The sequence below is a fragment of the Pelobates fuscus genome, chromosome 6 (genome assembly GCF_036172605.1).
Source record: "Pelobates fuscus isolate aPelFus1 chromosome 6, aPelFus1.pri, whole genome shotgun sequence".
In the NCBI taxonomy this organism is placed as follows: Eukaryota; Metazoa; Chordata; class Amphibia; order Anura; family Pelobatidae; genus Pelobates; species Pelobates fuscus.
In genome coordinates, this window is record NC_086322.1 from 56767453 (window position 1) to 56787501 (window position 20049).

Genomic DNA, 20049 nt, shown 5'->3' on the forward strand with positions numbered 1-20049 from the left:
ATGTAGGATGAAATATGACAGATATTGTGTGCAAAAAAATGCAGGTGGGTATAGACTGTGGTACTTGAAAGGAAAAATAATAAATGTGAGTTAATATATTTCAACAATGTTAATTCTTATTAATATTACTAACAAATACCATTCACCTCTGAAAATAAACTGGTACTGATATAACACCTGGTCATGCCAGGCTTCACATAAGGAAGTTATAGCATATTCATCGAACATAACTCTGCAGTATAACGCTACCGCCACTTGTGCAATAGTTATTAGGCTGAAAACACCAATATATATTGTTTTTGAGTGGTAAGGATGCAGTTTTCAGCTATAAACTGGAGTGGGAGCACTTTTATTTACGTTATCTAGTTAAACCCGCTATTTATAGAGAGATTGGTATTTGGAAAAGACAGCCTGCCTGAACGGTTTCTGAAATGTCAAAATTGACATGTTTTACCAAAGTCAATTTTGAGTGAAAATTTGATAACTGCAATATATTGAGTGCAAATTTCTCTTTTTTTTATTTTCATTATTTCACATCAAGCATCATTGTTCTGAGGATGAAATAAATGAGACATCTAAATAAAATAAAAATTATGGTAAAGATTAATATTAGTAGCTGGAAAAAGCAATACATTATAATGCAGGATCTGTCTTTTATTGCCCTGAAAACTCTATTTGATACAATAGCAGGATGCATGGTGAAGCGAATGGATTACATACTGGGATTGAAAAATAGGTTGGCCCATAACGTTGTCAAATGTGACCGGACAGGGAGGGGGTAACCCTCAAAATGTGAGGTGCAAAAAGAGAAAGAGAAACTGTCCTTATCGGGGGACCTGATAGAGGGAAGTTGGTATCAAAAGAAATTAGATAAAAATATATAGAGCAAGTCAATTGTCTTGTCCCAAAAGGTATAACAAGATCAAATTTTAATAAGGTAAATAGACGCCAGTTCTGAATGATAGTAGGTACTAGTTGACTCGTGGCTGGTAGTCAGACCTACTAGCCTACGACAGAGCCAGGCGTAGGGGTAAGGGGGTTGGTACTATGCAAGGTAACAATACTGCAGTCACATAATATCCAACACATATAGATTTACAAAGAGAGTAGACATATAGTAATAAAAATCACCCTGTCCTTGCCCATAGTATGACCCACAGTATTGGTCAGTGGCAGTAGGAGGGGGAGGGCGAGTAAGAAGTGGGGGGAGGGGGAGAGAGGGTGGATAAAACTAGGTAAAGCAGAAAATACAATGCCTAGAAGAGCAAACTTTTTCTCATGTACTGATAGTGATTGCCCACTGGGGGTCGCGCCAGGGTCAGTAACTGGTTAGCCCGCCAGGGTAACCCAAATTATATATTGGCTATGGAAATACATATATCGGTAGCGGCTCCGATCAGTGTCCGGCAAGCACAAGTGGAGTGCAACAAGTCTGTCACTCCGCTATAGAGCCCTATGCTGTCTTAATTTCCAGTGCGTAATTAGTTACCACTGAGGGTGACCCCTAAGTGAGTATCAAGTCTAATGAGCCTACCTAATTGACTCAGTCGTATCCAGTATGAATGGATATATGGGTAACAGTTTAGACCAGTGTCGGACAGACCCAAGTGGAGCGTAACCCGTTTGGCACCGTGGCGTTAAGCCTTAAGCGGACTTAACATCCAACATGGGTAGCGAAAACATTCTGTGGTATACGCTTTTGGTAATGATTCGTATATCCTGTGAGTCCTGTGCAGCATCTAATAGTGCTAGTGATTTAACAGGATATTTAGCAATAATGCTGTTCACAGGATTACTTAGTTGACACAGTGGTGTCCAAAATTGGTAAGTGTGCAGGTATGAGCATGAACTAATACCCAGCAGATTGCGGTGAAATGTAACAGATCTTACGCTCTAATCCTGTCCTGGTAGCCCAGAGTGGAAAGAGGAGTGAGACCGTGGTGCGAGCTCTTGCAAATCGTTTGAGTTCACTGTCAAGTTTAACATCCAACTATGCTTACACTTTGTCAAGATCCTAGCAATAGTTAGAGTAAGAAATCTAGTTAACATACTAAACAGTCTCTATTTGGAGAAACCCAAGAAAGGAATAGTGCCTTCAAGGGCACTGGTAATAGTAAAGACAGTGCCAGGGAGACGGCACGATAGTTGGTAGACAAAGAGAGTTATGTACATTGGTGAGAAAGTTTGCGTGAATATATACCCCAATCGGTATATGGTTTGCTTTCCGATTGATTAATATCAGAGTGTCAGATCCCCAGAGCTAGTGTGTCAATCGTGTCCTCTTGTTACCGAGCACGGTCAGTTCAGCTGTGTATGCTGCCGTGCAATAGTAGATCCTGATTGTAGTGTAACGGGTTCTTGGGACCGATCGTGCGGTCCTGCAGGTATCTGGAGGAGTGAAGACTTTGCTAGAGGGTGACGGAAAGCTAGTATCGGTCTGAGAGTTATGTCGGTATGAACCCGACGCGCGTTTCGCCGTGTTTAGCGGCTCGTCAGGGGGAACTGTCTCCCTCCAGTGGTAGAGTTTAAAAATACCGCCCTGACAGCTGATTGGTGGAATTTTCGGCTGCCAAGCAATTGGGGGCTACGGTGGCTCACTGAAGTCAACAGTGTGAAAAAGTCACTGTGTATTAGTTGCAATAATTTACAAGTGCCCTAATGCTTCTGGTATTAGTTTATATGATAGTCTTTGAGGTTAAAGCCTTACCGAAGAATATTGTTGCAATTTGTGCAGTACAATCCTTCTGGGTGATGAGTAGTGATTGATGAATTCGACATCACCACTTGGAAATGTCATATTTAGACATATAGTATCACCATGGTGGGTGATATATTAGAGTTACAAAGCATGAGCTTTTGATACAGTGGTCTAATAGCGATCGGTGATGGTTTTCTTCCTTGAAAATTACTAGGAGTGATGCCGGTCCATGGTCATATCCCATAACAGTATGTTGTATTGTTTTTTACCCTCATAGTTAATAATTCAATGAGGTTTAGGAGAATGATTTATTAAGAGGTGATGATCTTCATTTGAATTTGAATTTCTGAAGGGGGGTAATGGCAGGCCATATGGATAATGGTTCGTGTTTAAACGTGTGGTGTATGGGAATATCATAGCATGAGTCCCCAGTGTTATAGAGGAGAACCAGGAAATGAGGGGTATGGTTAGTCGTGCCTGTTCACCCCCGATTTTATTGGTGAATAAAGGGGGTGTAGTTAAAGTCTTCGTTAAGGCCAAGGGGGGCTAAGGTTTTAAAGGTGAAGATCCAATGTGATTCTTTTTGTAGTAAGATTTTGTTAAAATCACCTTTTCTCGGGTTAGGCATTAGTTTTTCAATGGCCTGGAATCTTAGATTGTCACAGTTGCCATTGTGGAAATTGATGATATGTCGTGCTACTGTAGTTGGAGTAACCGTGTTTTTGATGGAGTTAATGTGCTGCAGGACCCTCCGTCTGAACTGTTGGAAGGTTTTTCCTATATACTGGATCCCACAGCTACATGTGATCAGGTATATCAGTCGGGTGGTGCTACAGTTTACCAGAGCATTCGTGACTACACTGATCCCTGTTTGGGTGGAGGTTACTGATTTAGTTGGTAGAATGTATTTACAGGCCTTGCAATGGCCGCATTTATACGTCCCCTTTATGACTGAGAGCCAATTCGATTGTGCTGAGGGTGAGGATAGATGGCTGTGAACCAACTGGTCCTGTAGGTTCGATGGTCTTCTTGCTGTTAGGGAGGGGTGGCTAGGTAATATTTTCTGGAGCGCAGGGTCGTGTCGGAGAATAGGCCAGTTCTTTTTGAAAATGTTGGTCATGCGCTCCCACCCTTGGATTACATACTTAAAAATAACAAATAGCATTTATGGTGCTAACAATTCAGGGAAACTATAAGGAACCTTCATCTGTGCTCATTATACTGAATTTTAAAAATGCACATCATAAAGAACCCTGTTCTACAATCAATCAAAGATTGATCATAGAACATAATAGGAAATTCGCAAAGAAAGTAGAATACATTTGACTAAAATGTATGAACTGTCAAAATAAGCACTGGGTTTTAGCTGCTTAACTCTGTAAAGTTATAATATAAATCAGGTTTAATTCAGGTGTTTTAGTTTGTTACTGATCTCCGAGCACTTGGCAAATTTGGTATTTTCTAAGTATCTCACAGTTCTGCTGATTGGGGGCTCTCTCATAGTTGCAGTATGGTAGCTCTCCACCAGGTTATTGTTGTCATGATAAAAAAATATCATTGCTGTTAGTAAAATACCCCTCTGTGGGTCAAAATGTTGCCTTTTGTTGTGTGTTTCATGCAATAAAAAAGTGCTGACTATTTGAGATTTGCTTTATCCTTTTTGAGATTATGATAATGAATAAGGACTGTCTGAATAAGGTGTTTGAAGCAACTGGGCATGTGTAGAGCTTAGGTCGTTTTCGAAATTTGTCCAATACTGGTCATATGTTGTGAGTTGTAATGGTGTTATGAAGAGCAGAGGTAAAAAAAATAATAAAGGTAAAAGTCCCAAAGATCCCATTGGATCAAAACTCTTTTTGATCCATTTCCCGACAATCCAGTGTTTAGAAGAGAAAGCACTATTGGGCCTGTTATTTTACTGGCTGTTCTGCAATTATGAGTGAAATATGTAATTTCTGGCCACTTAATTACTCTGTAGAAGAGCAAACAAGTAGAGGAATAGAAGGCCTCCTTCTACTCCCACACAGGTCTTTATAGGGTGAATTATTCATGGTGCAAGAATTCTACAATAAGCTATGCAAGATGAGATTCATTAACCTTAATCCTAGCAGGAAACTCATCGGCAAAATTGAGAGTAATTTCCTCCAAAATTTAAGAGCTCAATCAGATGACTCTTGCTATGTTGCAATGAGGTGAAAGGTAATTATTACTACAGGTAATATCATTTTAGGAAAACTACAACACCTTGGAAGCACATAAACCAATTGATTAGCTCATTAAACATAAGAGTGGTAGGCAAGAGTGATGAGTTTTCTTTAATTTTGCAGAGAGAGTGATAGAGACTTTATTTAATGTAGCACATGGTTGGACATACAGCATTTCCAACTGTTGATTGAATATTTTGGTGTACATATTGTAGTGGACTGGACCCTGTACCAGAGTCTGCTCCAGTTTCCTGGAGGGGACTGCTTACTCGCCTCCTGCCCAGTGATTATGGTCCCGGGAAGATGGGACCCTTTAAACCCATTGACTGGACATAATGGATTGTGTATGACCTTACTGGCCCTTTAAGAACCAGCCAGGGACCTTCTATGACTTTTTGGGAACAATACCCCTTTAAGACTTTGCAGCAGATTACAGTAAGGATGTCTTTTATAGTATGTATGTTTCTGTGTATGCAGCATTCGTCTGATTATTCGGTAGAATCACTCCATTCATTATATTGAGTGAAACTACCGAAACAACCAGACCACCCAGGAATAAGTGTGCTTCCAATTACCGTTTGCAACAATGTTGCAAACTGGTAATTGGCAATTCATGTAATGTGGGATTTGTCCTCTGGGTGGCCGCCATTCGGGAAACGAACATGTGGCGGCGGCCATCTTAAACTCCCGAATAGCGGTGTTTTGCCGTCGAGTGTCTGGAACTAAAATCGGACACTCGACTAGGCAAACACCGCTGAGACCTCCAGACTTCCATGAATTTGTGTAGAAACTACCGAATGGCCCGCCGTTCGGTAGAAAGAACCCCACGAACAAGGGAATTCATTCAAACCCTCCCCAGGCTCTATAACCCAGGCAATTCATGTGTTTTCATTCCCTTTTCTGTGACCAACTGCAGGGCCAAAATACATGGAACTATTTTCGGATACTTTTGCCATGCGGTCGGTCAAATCTTTACCTCCCCATAACTCCCGAACCTCTGGTCTGATCTGGGTGATTTTTGGATATGTTACTCACCCAGATCAGGGCTACCAGGGGTAATATATTTAAAGGGGTACCCCACATATTTGGGGTACATCCAGGAATTGGAGAAAAGTGTACACTGTATAATTAGCTTAAGTGTTAATCTAAGGGGAGGAGATGTGTGGGAGGTTACATCTATGGGATTGGCTACTGTACTAATTATGGTGAGTCCCTCCCTTGCATGGGAGAATCTCATATAGTTCTACTCCTGATACTGTGTGTCGTCCAGTTATTGGGAAAGGTGATGGGATATCCTTGGATTATATTGCTGATTGTGCTGGTTACCCTGTTGGATTTATTACTTGTTCCTGCATCCCCTGGATACACTAGTGGAGTTAAGCTGTGAGAAATCAGCTCTCCACTACACATATTATGTACTGCTGAATTTACTGCTGAATTCCTTGCCATTTATGAGTTAAACCACTTTTGTTTCTGTCACACCTCCCCTGGCTGTGACTGACCCAGCCTCCATGAAAAAAAATGGTTTAAAATCCAATTATATCTTACAGCATAGTGTGTTTGCTTGAGATGTTCTTCTATTTATTGAACTTTAACCACACATGGGTAAGAACCATGCTTTGATGAGTCTAGCAGGAACAATTGGAAGCTGTCATCTTTCTCAGTCCTGAGAAAAAAACAACCCTCCCCCTTATTTTGAGCTCACCTCAATTCTCCTTACAATTATTTTGGATTTACAACGTTATTTTATATATTTTTGGGGGACTCTACATGAGTGTGATAGCTTTCCTTTGTATCAAGTGCTTTGTGGACCAGTACCAGCACCGAATACCCTAAGCGAACCAGTCAACCTCGAAGTGAGTAATTTTTTTATATATATAATCTTGATTACTTGCATGGATTACTTTACAATTTTTGTTTTTTTGTTGGCGAATCAGCTCTTTCTTTTTGAATTATTTCTATATGGTTAGTTTTTGGCAGCGTATGCATCTAAGGGGAAAGAATTCACTGTATAAGTACTCACTGGCATATATGACTCACACATTTATAAACACCAAGTTCAGTATATATTTTAAAGAAATTGTCTGCAATTCAAGCTTTATCTTCCACATGGTGTGCATGGAAATCTTCAAGGAGGCTCAGCTAATATAAAAATTAAATTGCATAGGCAAGAGTCATTAACCCCTTAAGGACACAACTTCTGGAATAAAAGGGAATCATGATGGAATATATCCGTCATCTGTCCTTAAGAGGTTAAATCATAAAGTAACAGAACATTCTGGGTGGTGGAGATTTCAAATGGAAATTGCTAAATTTAGGCTATATTAGCGAAAACTGAAAAATAACCGTGGATGATTACAGTCTGACTATTCTGGTCTAAAATTTGCAATTTCCTCACCACTGCTAGTTCTTCACAATTCTTCGTTTAGTGAACAAATCCATTAATGTATCAATAACAAATTATAAAAATAATCATATCTCTTACTTGTCTCCATGTTTTCCCACAGTCTGAAGTGATGTACATTTCCTCTTTGTACTCCACCAACTGCATTCCCAGATTCCCTGAATTTTAAAATAAATTAAGATAAATTAATATTTCTTGCATTCATCAAAATGTATCAGTGATAAATGTAAGATTTGTGTTTTGGTTCATTATTCACATTGTTCCTAATGTCACTATAAAACCTTCATAAACTCAACTACGAGGGAGATAGAAGCTCAGGTGAGTATAGACACTCTCATTGGCGAAGAGTTAATACAGTCTTGCAGTAGTTATCTTTTATAATCCCAACTGGTTAAACTGTATCAATCCATAATGCCATTGTCTCTGGACTCAGAGTACTTTATAATTCTATACCACAATAGAAGCAGGAGGTCAGAGTGAGTCTTTTTCAACTTCCTTCAAGTCCCACATCTATGTCTCAATGCAGGTACTATCACATCACAGCCCAGAGCAGGACTAACTATTGAGTACCCCTAGGTAACCAGCAAAGGCTAATGGGTTAGACAGGGGCCCCAGAACCATGAACTTGGCTGCGAGTGGGATAGGAAGTTTCTATTCATTGATCTGTTCACGCTGTTTCCACATTGACGTGAGTTCTAGTTCACGCATCACTGGAGCCAAGTGTGAAAAATACTCACAGCTCCTGGTTGCATTGCTCTTTAAACTTCCTGTTAAATCCAACAGGTACCAGTGGACCTGCCATGTCCTACTTGTCCCACAGACCATGTTGGGATATTTGTTAATTCCAAGGGTTATACTCCAAACTATGGATTTGAACTCATCGTAAACCTCAGTATCTGTAGTGTGTTTTAAGGGGATTTAAATGGGATTTATATAGGATTAGGGAATATTTTAAATAGCTAACAGAAAGTCAGATGGTCGTTTAATTAAAAACATTTATTATTTAGAGATATTGCATTCTATGGTATGCAAAAAGATGTTAATTTGTTTGCATTCTTATTTATTTGCCACAAATGTACACATTTAAACACTGGTTGAATCTTTACAACACACACAGGCCTTAACATTTTCAAAACTGCAACAAAATAGTAGCTTGTAACCTGATGCAAATAAATGCCATAAATACCCACAGGTCGTATACAAATGTTTCTTAACTGCATGCTTTTAGTATAAACCCCCAAACAAGAACAGAAATAATAATGGCCTTAGACAAAATATATCAAAGCAAATTAGACAGTTGGGCTATACGAAAATGTACCGTATTTTTCGCTCCATAAGACGCACCTCACCATAAGACGCACCTAGTTTTTAGAGGAAGAAACCCAGAAAAAAACTGTCCCATAGTGTTTCTTACTATGGGACAGTTTGTACAGAATATTTTTTTTCTCCCCTGTCCCATAGTGTCCCCCCCTCCCATAGTCTTCTCCTCTCTCCCATAGTCTTCATCCACCCCCTCCCCATAGACTTCACCCACCCCCTCCCCATAGACTTCATACCCCCCTCCCCATAGACTTCATCCACCCCCTCCCCATAGACTTCATACCCCCCTCCCCATAGACTTCATGCCCCCCCTCCCCATAGACTTCATCCCCCCCATCCCCATAGACTTCACCCCCCCATAGACTTCATTCCCCCCCATAGACTTCATTCCCCCCCATAGACTTCATCCCCCCCTCCCCATAGACTTCATCCCCCCCCTCCCCATAGACTTCATCCCCCCCCTCCCCATAGACTTCATCCCCCCCTCCCCATAGACTTCATCCCCCCCTCCCCATAGACTTCATCCCCCCCCTCCCCATAGACTTCATCCCCCCCCCTCCCCATAGACTTCATCCCCCCCCTCCCCATAGACTTCATCCCCCCCCCATATTCTTCTCTCCCATACTGTCCCCCTCCCCTTGTCCCATAATTACTTACCTGTCTTGTAGCGCTGGCCGGCAGCACAGGGCGCACCGCGGTAGTGGAACTTGAATTTCATGTTCTGGTTTCCGGCAGGACTGAAAGGAAGTGCGCACTCAGCTTGTGCACACTTCCTTTCAGTCCCGCCGGAAACCGGAACATGAAATTCAAGTTCCACTACCGCGGTGCGCCCTGTGCTGCCGGCCAACGCTGCAAGACAGGTAAGTAAAGCTTCATATTCGCTCCATAAGACGCACAGACATTTCCCCTCACTTTTGAGGGGGAAAAAAGTGCGTCTTATGGAGCGAAAAATACGGTAATTAAATTCCTCTACTTCCGGTTCATGTTCTAGAGCAGGGATAGGCAACCTTCCACACGCCAGATGCTTTGCCAGCATTATGGCTGTAAGAGCATTATGGGATATGTAGTTCACAACATCGTGTTCCACCTCTGTTCTAGAGTGATAATCTGTACAAATAAATTAGAATTTTCCACCACTGGGAACTAGATTTCTATACCATGTGTACCTATGGATGGAAATACACTCCATCAGAATCAAGATGCATTGTGGGACTCAGTGGCCTTCCATTAGTGGTTATCTTGTTTCCTTTTAACCCCTTAAGGACACAATTTCTGGAAAAAAAGGAAATCATGATGGAATATTTCCGTCATGTGTTCTTAAGTGGTTAATCTGTCAAGGGTAGAAGAGAATTAGCTGCTAAAGCATGCATACTTTTAAAGAAAAGGTTCTGCAAATATGATGTCAAGTGTACCTTTTCCATGGTGGGAAATGGAATTCTATGATATCGTGAAAGGTAGATAGAAATAATTTTATAAACATCAGCAATCAAACTAAAGGATTTTCAAAAAGTGTATATATATATATATACAAAACAGAGCAAACATAAGAAAAGACATACCTGCCCCCATAATTAGCCCTGGAGCCGTATCCTTAGTGTGGACAGTACCAGATACATATGGATTGTCTGCCCAGCGGAGATGAAGATGGAGGTGACAGTCAGGCTTTAATACAATAATAGAAAAACAGAGGTTACCTAACCACAGTAGCACAAAATATCATTTTTTGGAACACTTAAATTATTAAAATATCAATTGAGCTGCAATCTATCTTCACTCTAATAAAGGTATGGCCAAAGTTTGTAGCTCACCACTAAACAGAATCCTTGTTCATGATGTATTGAAGCAAGATTGTAGAGACACATTTCTATGTGTGAACTTTCACTTGTCAATGGTCAATACATCATCACTTATCAATAAAGTATCAATAATGAACATTACTTATTGATGAAAGAAAAAGTTCAAGAGAATCAGAAAATCAAATACAACATCGATCTATGGAATGCCATATTAAACAAGATGGCCCTCAAATTGCTCACTGACGGCAAGTTTTCTCAATCAGCATCTCACAGTGTCTGCCTTTTATTTTTATTTAAATGAGAGATTATTGAATTTTTACATTAACATAAGAGAAATGATGGCACAAGTGATAAATAATTGCATGAGCATGTGGTGTCTTCTTACAAAAATGACACAAATATTACAAACACAATTGGAAACAATTTAATTAACAATCCCTTTGAGACATTACAGCAGCTTGTGTAGGCGCAGTTATAAATGCTTTCATGTCTACGGTAAAATGGCTAACTCCACTCAATAGCATTATGAAAAAGCAATTTTTCCAAGAATCTTTTTATCCTAAGTGTAACAGCAAAATAATGCCATTTAAACAATTTGATACATTTTTTTTGTTTAAATTCTTCTTTTATTTTTATTATAAAGTTGTTAATAGAGAATACAGAAAATAAAATAGAAACAGAAAACATACAGTATGTAATATAATAATGCACTTAAATATGAAATCTGTACGTCAACGGCATACAATGTCACAGCTATGGTATACTAAAATTAAGATATAATTTACTCATATAGGATCATTACTGTATACTTAACATATTTTTTTTTTACAAATGTAAATCTTACATATCTATCATCTTGGCTGTGTGAGTGTTGTTCATACATAAAGAAACACAGGAGGGGAATTCAAATAAATAAATAAATGAATAAATTTAACTAAACTTATACAATGATTAATAATCTTAAAATATAGATTTGATTCAATTATAAAGTTATGTTGCTCTTCATGCCAGGAACCTAAGTCCTTTAAAAAAGAAAGAAGATCCCTTATTAACCCTAATCTGCATTCCTCAAATATGTGATACATTTTAATGTAACATAGCCATTTGCAATGTGCGAGTGGACAGCTCAACTTTTCGACCATTGCACCAAAGTGACTTGGTATACATTACCCACAGTGTTTTTATGTCTCACATGACCATATTGAATACGTTTATTCTATAATGCAAAAAAATATATTCTTTTACAGGTCTAAAAGATCCACAATAACCACATAAATTTAAAAAATAAAATAAAACGTACAGGTTTGCAGCTGGTTGGCTTGCCGAGCATATCTACACTTGGTGGAGTTAAGTAATCCCAATCACGTCCCTTGTTGTAGGTGATGAGCGTTGTCACTTTTCCATCAATTTTCTGATTGGCCAGAAACACACCTTTAACACCCCTAACCTGAAAAACATATCAAAGGGGGCTTTGAAGAAGATATATCAATCCCGACTTCCACCATCTGTATAGACCATTGGCACCGAATGCAAATCATTCACATTCACTTTGAATTTTCAATGTATTATTCTATGTCAAGGTTTCTCCATATTATAGATATAAATTGCATGTTCAACAAATTGTTCACATTCAGAGAGAAAAAGACCTATTATCTACAGCAGAGGTCTTCGAAACACAATGCCCAAGGGCTGCAAACATACAGTGTTTAAATTATGATACACAGAACGCATTGTCACAATAATAATTTCCTTTTCACTACCAAGAAAAAGAGCTGCAAAATCTTTTATTTCAGTACTATAGAAAGTAAGATATATATATTTTTAATACAATTTGCATAGTTAGTTTTTTTAAAGGTGGGTGACAATATAACTATTGTCTATACATAATGTTTTTTTTCATCACATCAAAACAGTTTAGATAATTTACATGTACAGAAAAAATATTAGTAGTGTCACTGTATACTATTTAGCCTCCAGAATGATAATGTGTCAGGTGTGCAGAAGGACAAATATCACTTTTAGAAATCACTGTAGTTATATGACTATATAAATACTTTACACACACACACACACACACACACACACACACACACACACACACACACACACACACACACACACACACACACATTTATTATTGGTTTATTAATTATTATAATAATATTTATGAAAAACAATAATTCAAATTAATCATCATTTATAATGTGGTGTGTTTTTAAATATGCACCTGGGAAAGTGCAAGTCCACCTCCTGTGATTCATTGGTTTTACCACTAGGTGGCAGGGCAACATGGCAGAGTTGGAAAAAGGATGATAGGGCATTTAAGACGGTTTGCAAAAAATGCTTAGAATTTCAGTGGATAGATGGGGCATTTTGCAGAAACTAACAAAGAATATTCACCAATTCTAGGTTGCTTTATTTTATGAGACAAAGAGCTATTCCTCAGTCTCAATATAAAACATATAACTTTGATCCCACGTTGATTCCCTGCTCATTAGCCAAACATACAGAAAGTTGCACATTTTATATTGTCCAGGCTGCATGTTACCACAGAGAAGCTGTATCTATTTATTTCATGCAGGGCTTAACAATTTCACTCACCATTAGTCATCGGCTAGTAGCACAGGATCTCAAATTCAACACCCTGTAAACATTTTTCACACTCTGGAAACCTTGTCTTCAAACAACAGATTTGTAATACAATTGCAAATTTTAGTTCAAAATAGCAAGTTTAAAAGATAGTTGAATTGAAAAGGTTTCCAACTTAACTTAACTTTACTTGAAATTCCCTTAAGCTTGTTAAATCCAGTATTTCAACCACTCACACACTTGTGTTTCTGCTGTTGGTTAAAATTATGTCACAGAAAATCTTTAATTCAGTTGTAGTTTGATTATTTCTTGGTTACCATTCATCACTTTAACTAGCCCTGAAAATCCTGCTTTGCAAAAACAAACAAATTAATTTCACCATCCACACAATTTTTCAAACATCTGATAAAACAACTTTGTTAGGCAGAGAATTTCAGATCTGTATTGTTATTACCACGAAGAACCCTTTCATAGGTAAATATGTGTAATTTTACAATCCTGTTAATGAAGAAGTCACCTCAGGGACTTTTGTATAGTCTTTGTAAATATCTTTATAATGTTATATCCCTTGTAAGACATCTTTTTAACATAAAAACATTAATAACTTTTCTAGCCATTCTTCATGAGTGAGGTTATCTATTCCCCTTATCTTTGGTCTCCCTTTGCACTTTTTTCAGCTTCATAATACCCAGCTTTAAATCTGGTGCCAACTATTGCACAGCACTCTCCATGTCTTTTTTTTATTAATTTATATAAAGACAATTTATGTTTTATATACATGGATTAATTCCCCCTTTTATACACAATAGCATCTTGATGGCCTTTGCAGCTGCTAATCGACATTGAACATTGTTGCATAGTCTGTAAAAAAACAATTCACCTATTTGTCTTATTAAACCCATTTAGAGTATTTATTGCCGTTTTATAACTAATGTCAAAATGTGTAATATTACATATATCTACTGTTTATTAAATCTTATCTGCCATCTAACTGCCAAATTCCCTACTGTGTCTAAATCCCTCAAAGAGAAGCTGCATTCTGCTCATCCTTAACTAGTTGTGTATCATGTGCAAATAGACTTCTGATAACCATGTCAAGAACACTAATGATCAGATTAAAGAGAAGTGGACTAAGGACAGAATCTTGAGGTACTCCATATGCCATATATAAAAAACTCATACATTTTCTATTGCCAACTACTTTCTGTGCTCCATCTTTTATCCTGTTTTCAATCCATAAACAATTATTTTCATCTAAACCAATTTCTTTACATTTGTATTGTGAGTTCCTGTAAAGAACCATACCAAATGATTTAGCCAAAGTCAAGTAGATCCTAATAGATTGCATTAATTCCAAACCCTGATCTATATTCCTACCCTCTCCATCTTAGCTTGTAATTAACTGTCCTTCATTATACCATGATGATTGCTGAAAAAAACAACTTCTTTAAAACAAATTCCTGCATATTATCCTTTAACAACTATTCAAATAATGTTCCATCTCTAGATAATAGGATGAGGATCACAGGTCCGTAATATCCATTTTGAGTTGTTGACTCCTTTTTAAATAAAGAACCCACATATTTGTTCATATCAATCCATTTCAGAAAATAATTTGTCTCGGAAGATTATAACTAGCATTGGGGCTTTATTTGCATGAATTGTATTTGATTGCTTTCACATGAATTTCCCAACCATGGGGCCCCCCACTCTATTATTATGATTGTATATGATTTCGTTACTAAGTGTTCATTCAGTTTTGACATATAAATTTAATCGCCACCTTTCCTATCTTTTCTATCATACCTTAACATTGTATACCTATTCATAGTAACTGCTCATTCATGTGTTTAATCCTACCACACATCAGTAATACCAATGTCATACAGCCAATATGCCAATAACCTTAACTACCCCACCTTATTACTCAAGCTCCTTGGATTGCCATGTATATATATATATATATATATATATATATATATATATATATATATATGTATGTATCCCAAAAAAACGGAATGCACTCCAGGGTCTTTGTAAAGTAAAATTTAACTTTTACTTCATATACAAATTAAAAAAAATATACATCAACGTTTCGGCTCACATTTGGAGCCTTCTTCAGGATGGCAGATATCTATGTATGAATTAAAAGTTAAATTTTACTTTACAAAGACCCTGGAGTGCATTCCTTTTTTTGGGGATACCTATGATTTTTTGCTGGAATTGCACCGGGCATCACAGTCATTATATACCTGAAGTGCAAGCACCTTGCATTTACCTATATATATATATATATAGGTAAATGCAAGGTGCTTGCACTCCAGGTATATAATGACTGTGATGCCCGGTGCAATTCCAGCAAATTATATATATATATATATATAGTTCCAACATATTCATCTGCACTTTACAATTATAACATTGAGATATTGACAGAGAGAAGAGGTGAAGAAGACTTACAATCTACAAGGAAGGGGTACAGAAACACAAGAGGAATGCTAAAGGGGAGCTGGGACTAATGGATAAAAGTGTCACTCAGGAAGATGGTAAGCCTTCCTAAAAGGGTGTGGGATTTCTTAAAGAACATGAGGCTAGTGGACAGTCTGATGGAATTCCATAGTAATGGGGCGGTTTTGGAAGAAGTAGCAGGTTGGAAACAAGCAGATTAAAGAAGAAGGTTGAGTGGAGAATGAATGCAATGAGAAGGGGTTTATTTGTTGAGTAAGGAAAACATTAAGTGAGGAGTGGAATTATTGAAGGATTTTACTTAAAGGGCAAAAGTCAGCTCAAAATTTTTTTTTTTACTATATAATAATAATTTCATCAAGTCTTAAAAGGAAATAGATTTTTTTAAATTAAGTATGTGTAAAAAGAAAGAAAAAAACTCATCCCTACCTTTTGTACACGGCAGGATCGTTAGGCCATATACATACATCTTGGGTCAGACAATGTTTGTGTACGCAGTGAAGCAGGAAAAAGCATAGAGACTAACTGTTGTTTTCCAACAATAATCTGTTCATCAAGTTTTGAAAGGAAATATATTTTTTAATTAAGTATATAAAAAAATAATTTTGAGGTGACAGTTGTCCTTTAATGTTGCTATTGTATGTCTCTGTAGAAGGTTCCTTTTTAAGAATATAGGAACACAACTTGTTGAATTAAACTTTTTATCAACAAAAAACAGACACAAAGCATTTCAGATCAAGAGATATTTATTGGCTAAGTTGTATCATAGTTATCTAGGGCAGTGCGGAGTCTATGTAGCAACTAGCAATGCTGAACTGTCATGCAATGTGCCTATCTCCCTGTCTACTTTCCTCCTACAAGAGGGTTTTAAGAGGGAGCCATCAATTAGCCCTGCTCATCGGGTTTAGAGAGGGCTGCTTAATGATTCAAGCTAAACGAAACAAACAACTTAAATCTAAAGTGAATCTTATCTGCCACTGCTGCTATCAAATATAACGCTGTATCAATGACTATTGTCAGTCAAAGGGATCTCAGCAACAATGAACATTCTAATATAATTAACTATGCTCCTAGTAATGAACATTCTAACATAAATATACTATATTCCTAGAGTGAACATTCTAACATAAATATACTATATTCCTAGAGTGAACATTCTAACATAAATATACTATATTCCTAGAGTGAACATTCTAACATAAATATACTATATTCCTAGAGTGAACATTCTAACATAAATATACTATGTTCCTAGAGTGAATATTCTAACATAAATATACTACATTCCTAGAGTGAACCTTCTAACATAAATATACTATGTTCCTAGAGTGAATATTCTAACATAAATATACTATGTTCCTAGAGTGAACATTCTAACATAAATATACTATATTCCTAGAGTGAACATTCTAACATAAATATACTATGTTCCTAGAGTGAATATTCTAACATAAATATACTATGTTCCAAGAGTGAACATTCTAACATAAATATACTATGTTCCTAGAGTGAATATTCTAACATAAATATACTATGTTCCAAGAGTGAACATTCTAACATAAATATACTATGTTCCTAGAGTGAATATTCTAACATAAATATACTATGTTCCAAGAGTGAACATTCTAACATAAATATACTATGTTCCTCGAGTGAATATTCTAACATAAATATACTATGTTCCTAGAGTGAACATTCTAACATAACATACTATGTTCCTAGGAATCCTCATTAAAATGATACTAAGCACTGTGACTAGTACAAGTAATTGTAGTGGTTATGGTTCTGTGCATCCTGGTTACCAGGACCTCCCTGTGGGCAGGCCACCTGTCCTGGGCCACCCTTGCAGGCACGAGATTTGGGACTGAGTCTGTATGGTTGCTAGTGTGCCTTCATGAGTGTTAGTGTTTGTCTGCAAAAATGTTAGTATCTGTTGAAAGTTCTCATGCGTGTCTCCATGAGTGTTAGTGTGTATCTAGATGAAATTAGTGTGAGTTTATTTATGCATGCTAGGCATATTTGCTAGTTTGTGTTCATGAGTGCTTGGATGCATTTCTGCTCTAGGGTGGGTGTATATATTTTAGTTTGTGTGTGTTGGTGTGCTAAGGTGTGCATGTATGTGTTTTAGTGTGTGAAAAACACATACTGACACACACACACTGCTGCACAAACACAGGCCCATACTGACACACTGATACAGATGCCCCTTGACACTCACACATATATCTACCCTCCTGTTTTAATACCATTTGGGTGCAGGAAGGTGGCTTCCCTGAGATCCACTGGACGCAGCGAGTACTGCCAGTGATGAATGGGAGTCTGTGCCCAGGCTCTGTATCCTCCTCTCTGCCTACGTTGTGACTCTTTGTGCACTGGGAGTAAGTGACCTCCCATCTTCCCGGTATCAAACTGCAGCTTAAACAGGTGCCCAGTCCCATGCGCTATTAAATGGCCCCTGATCAAAGAACCTCATAAGATGGACCCAAGTGTATGAGCCACCCAAAGGGCGCCCAATGACAATAGTTCCGCCATTGAAAAGCTATAGAAATACTCTGGCCTCTACACTGCGTGCAGAATTATTAGGCAAATGAGTATTTTGACCACATCATCCTCTTTATGCATGTTGTCTTACTCCAAGCTGTATAGGCTCGAAAGCCTACTACCAATTAAGCATATTAGGTGATGTGCATCTCTGTAATGAGAAGGGGTGTGGTCTAATGACATCAACACCCTATATCAGGTGTGCATAATTATTAGGCAACCTCCTTTCCTTTGGCAAAATGGGTCAAAAGAAGGACTTGACAGGCTCAGAAAAGTTAAAAATAGTGAGATATCTTGCAGAGGGATGCAGCACTCTTAAAATTGCAAAGCTTCTGAAGCGTGATCATCGAACAATCAAGCTTTTCATTCAAAATAGTCAACAGGGTCGCAAGAAGCGTGTGGAGAAACCAAGGCGCAAAATAACTGCCCATGAACTGAGAAAAGTCAAGCGTGCAGCTGCCAAGATGCCACTTGCCACCAGTCTGGCCATATTTCAGAGCTGCAACATCACTGGAGTGCCCGAAAGCACAAGGTGTGCAATACTCAGAGACATGGCCAAGGTAAGAAAGGCTGAAAGACGACCACCACTGAACAAGACACACAAGCTGAAATGTCAAGACTGGGCCAAGAAATATCTCAAGACTGATTTTTCTAAGGTTTTATGGACTGATGAAATGAGAGTGAGTCTTGATGGGCCAGATGGATGGATTGGTAAAGGGCAGAGAGCTCCAGTCTGACTCAGACGCCAGCAAGGTGGAGGTGGAGTACTGGTTTGGGCTGGTATCATCAAAGATGAGCTTGTGGGGCCTTTTCGGGTTGAGGATGGAGTCAAGCTCAACTCCCAGTTTCTGGAAGACACCTTCTTCAAGCAGTGGTACAGGAAGAAGTCTGCATCCTTCAAGAAAAACATGATTTTCATGCAGGACAATGCTCCATCACACGCGTCCAAGTACTCCACAGCGTGGCTGGCAAGAAAGGGTATAAAAGAAGAAAATCTAATGGCATGGCCTCCTTGTTCACCTGATCTGAACCCCATTGAGAACCTGTGGTCCATCATCAAATGTGAGATTTACAAGGAGGGAAAACAGTACACCTCTCTGAACAGTGTCTGGGAGGCTGTGGTTGCTGCTGCACGCAATGTTGATGGTGAACAGATCAAAACACTGACAGAATCCATGGATGGCAGGCTTTTGAGTGTCCTTGCAAAGAAAGGTGGCTATATTGGTCACTGATTTGTTTTTGTTATGTTTTTGAATGTCAGAAATGTATATTTCTGAATGTTGAGATGTTATATTGGTTTCACTGGTAAAAATAAATAATTGAAATGGGTATATATTTGTTTTTTGTTAAGTTGCCTAATAATTATGCACAGTAATAGTCACCTGCACACACAGATATCCCCCTAAAATAGCTATAACTAAAAACAAACTAAAAACTACTTCCAAAAATATTCAGCTTTGATATTAATGAGTTTTTTGGGTTCATTGAGAACATGGTTGTTGTTCAATAATAAAATTAATCCTCAAAAATACAACTTGCCTAATAATTCTGCACTCCCTGTAGGAACCCACATTCATAGCTCTAGCCCCCTGCTATCAACGTCTCTGCCTCACACAAACCCCCCCTCCAGCTGCTCAGAAAACGTGTAAATGACACCTCCTTATTGTCCATTGTGTAAATTCTAGCGACATGTGTGCCCAACTCTCACTGCCTATAACTGCCATGTAACTCTAGACCTCTGCATAGGTGCTATTGCCGCTGGTTTTCTGTGCACTAACAATGCATAGTAGGGTGAGATAGACCTATGTACATATTTTATAAGCAAACGTTAATAACATTGCCTGCAGTGCACTCGGACACGTTAGCACCATCTCATGGCAATTGTAAAGTTATCTATGCACTGTACAGATGTGTTTAGCAGTTTTGTTTAATTTCATTTACACAATACTTCTAACTAATCTGGACTTTTGGAGCATCTGTACTGCTAAACATACTGGAAACAAAAATCGAAATAATGTATTTGATAAATTT

General features: G+C 38.1%; 1 protein-coding gene across 2 annotated transcripts in view; it reads right to left on the minus strand.

The window, feature by feature from the left end:
- Positions 1-20049, minus strand: part of SORCS2 (sortilin related VPS10 domain containing receptor 2) — an 863802-nt gene that overhangs the window by 81265 nt on the left and 762488 nt on the right. For both annotated transcript variants that reach the window (XM_063457743.1, XM_063457741.1), the window contains exons 10-12: positions 11723-11869; positions 10186-10288; positions 7388-7464 (exon numbers count right to left, since the gene is read on the minus strand). In XM_063457743.1, the coding sequence (XP_063313813.1) occupies positions 7388-7464; positions 10186-10288; positions 11723-11869 (327 nt within the window). The remainder of the gene's footprint in view (positions 1-7387; positions 7465-10185; positions 10289-11722; positions 11870-20049) is intronic.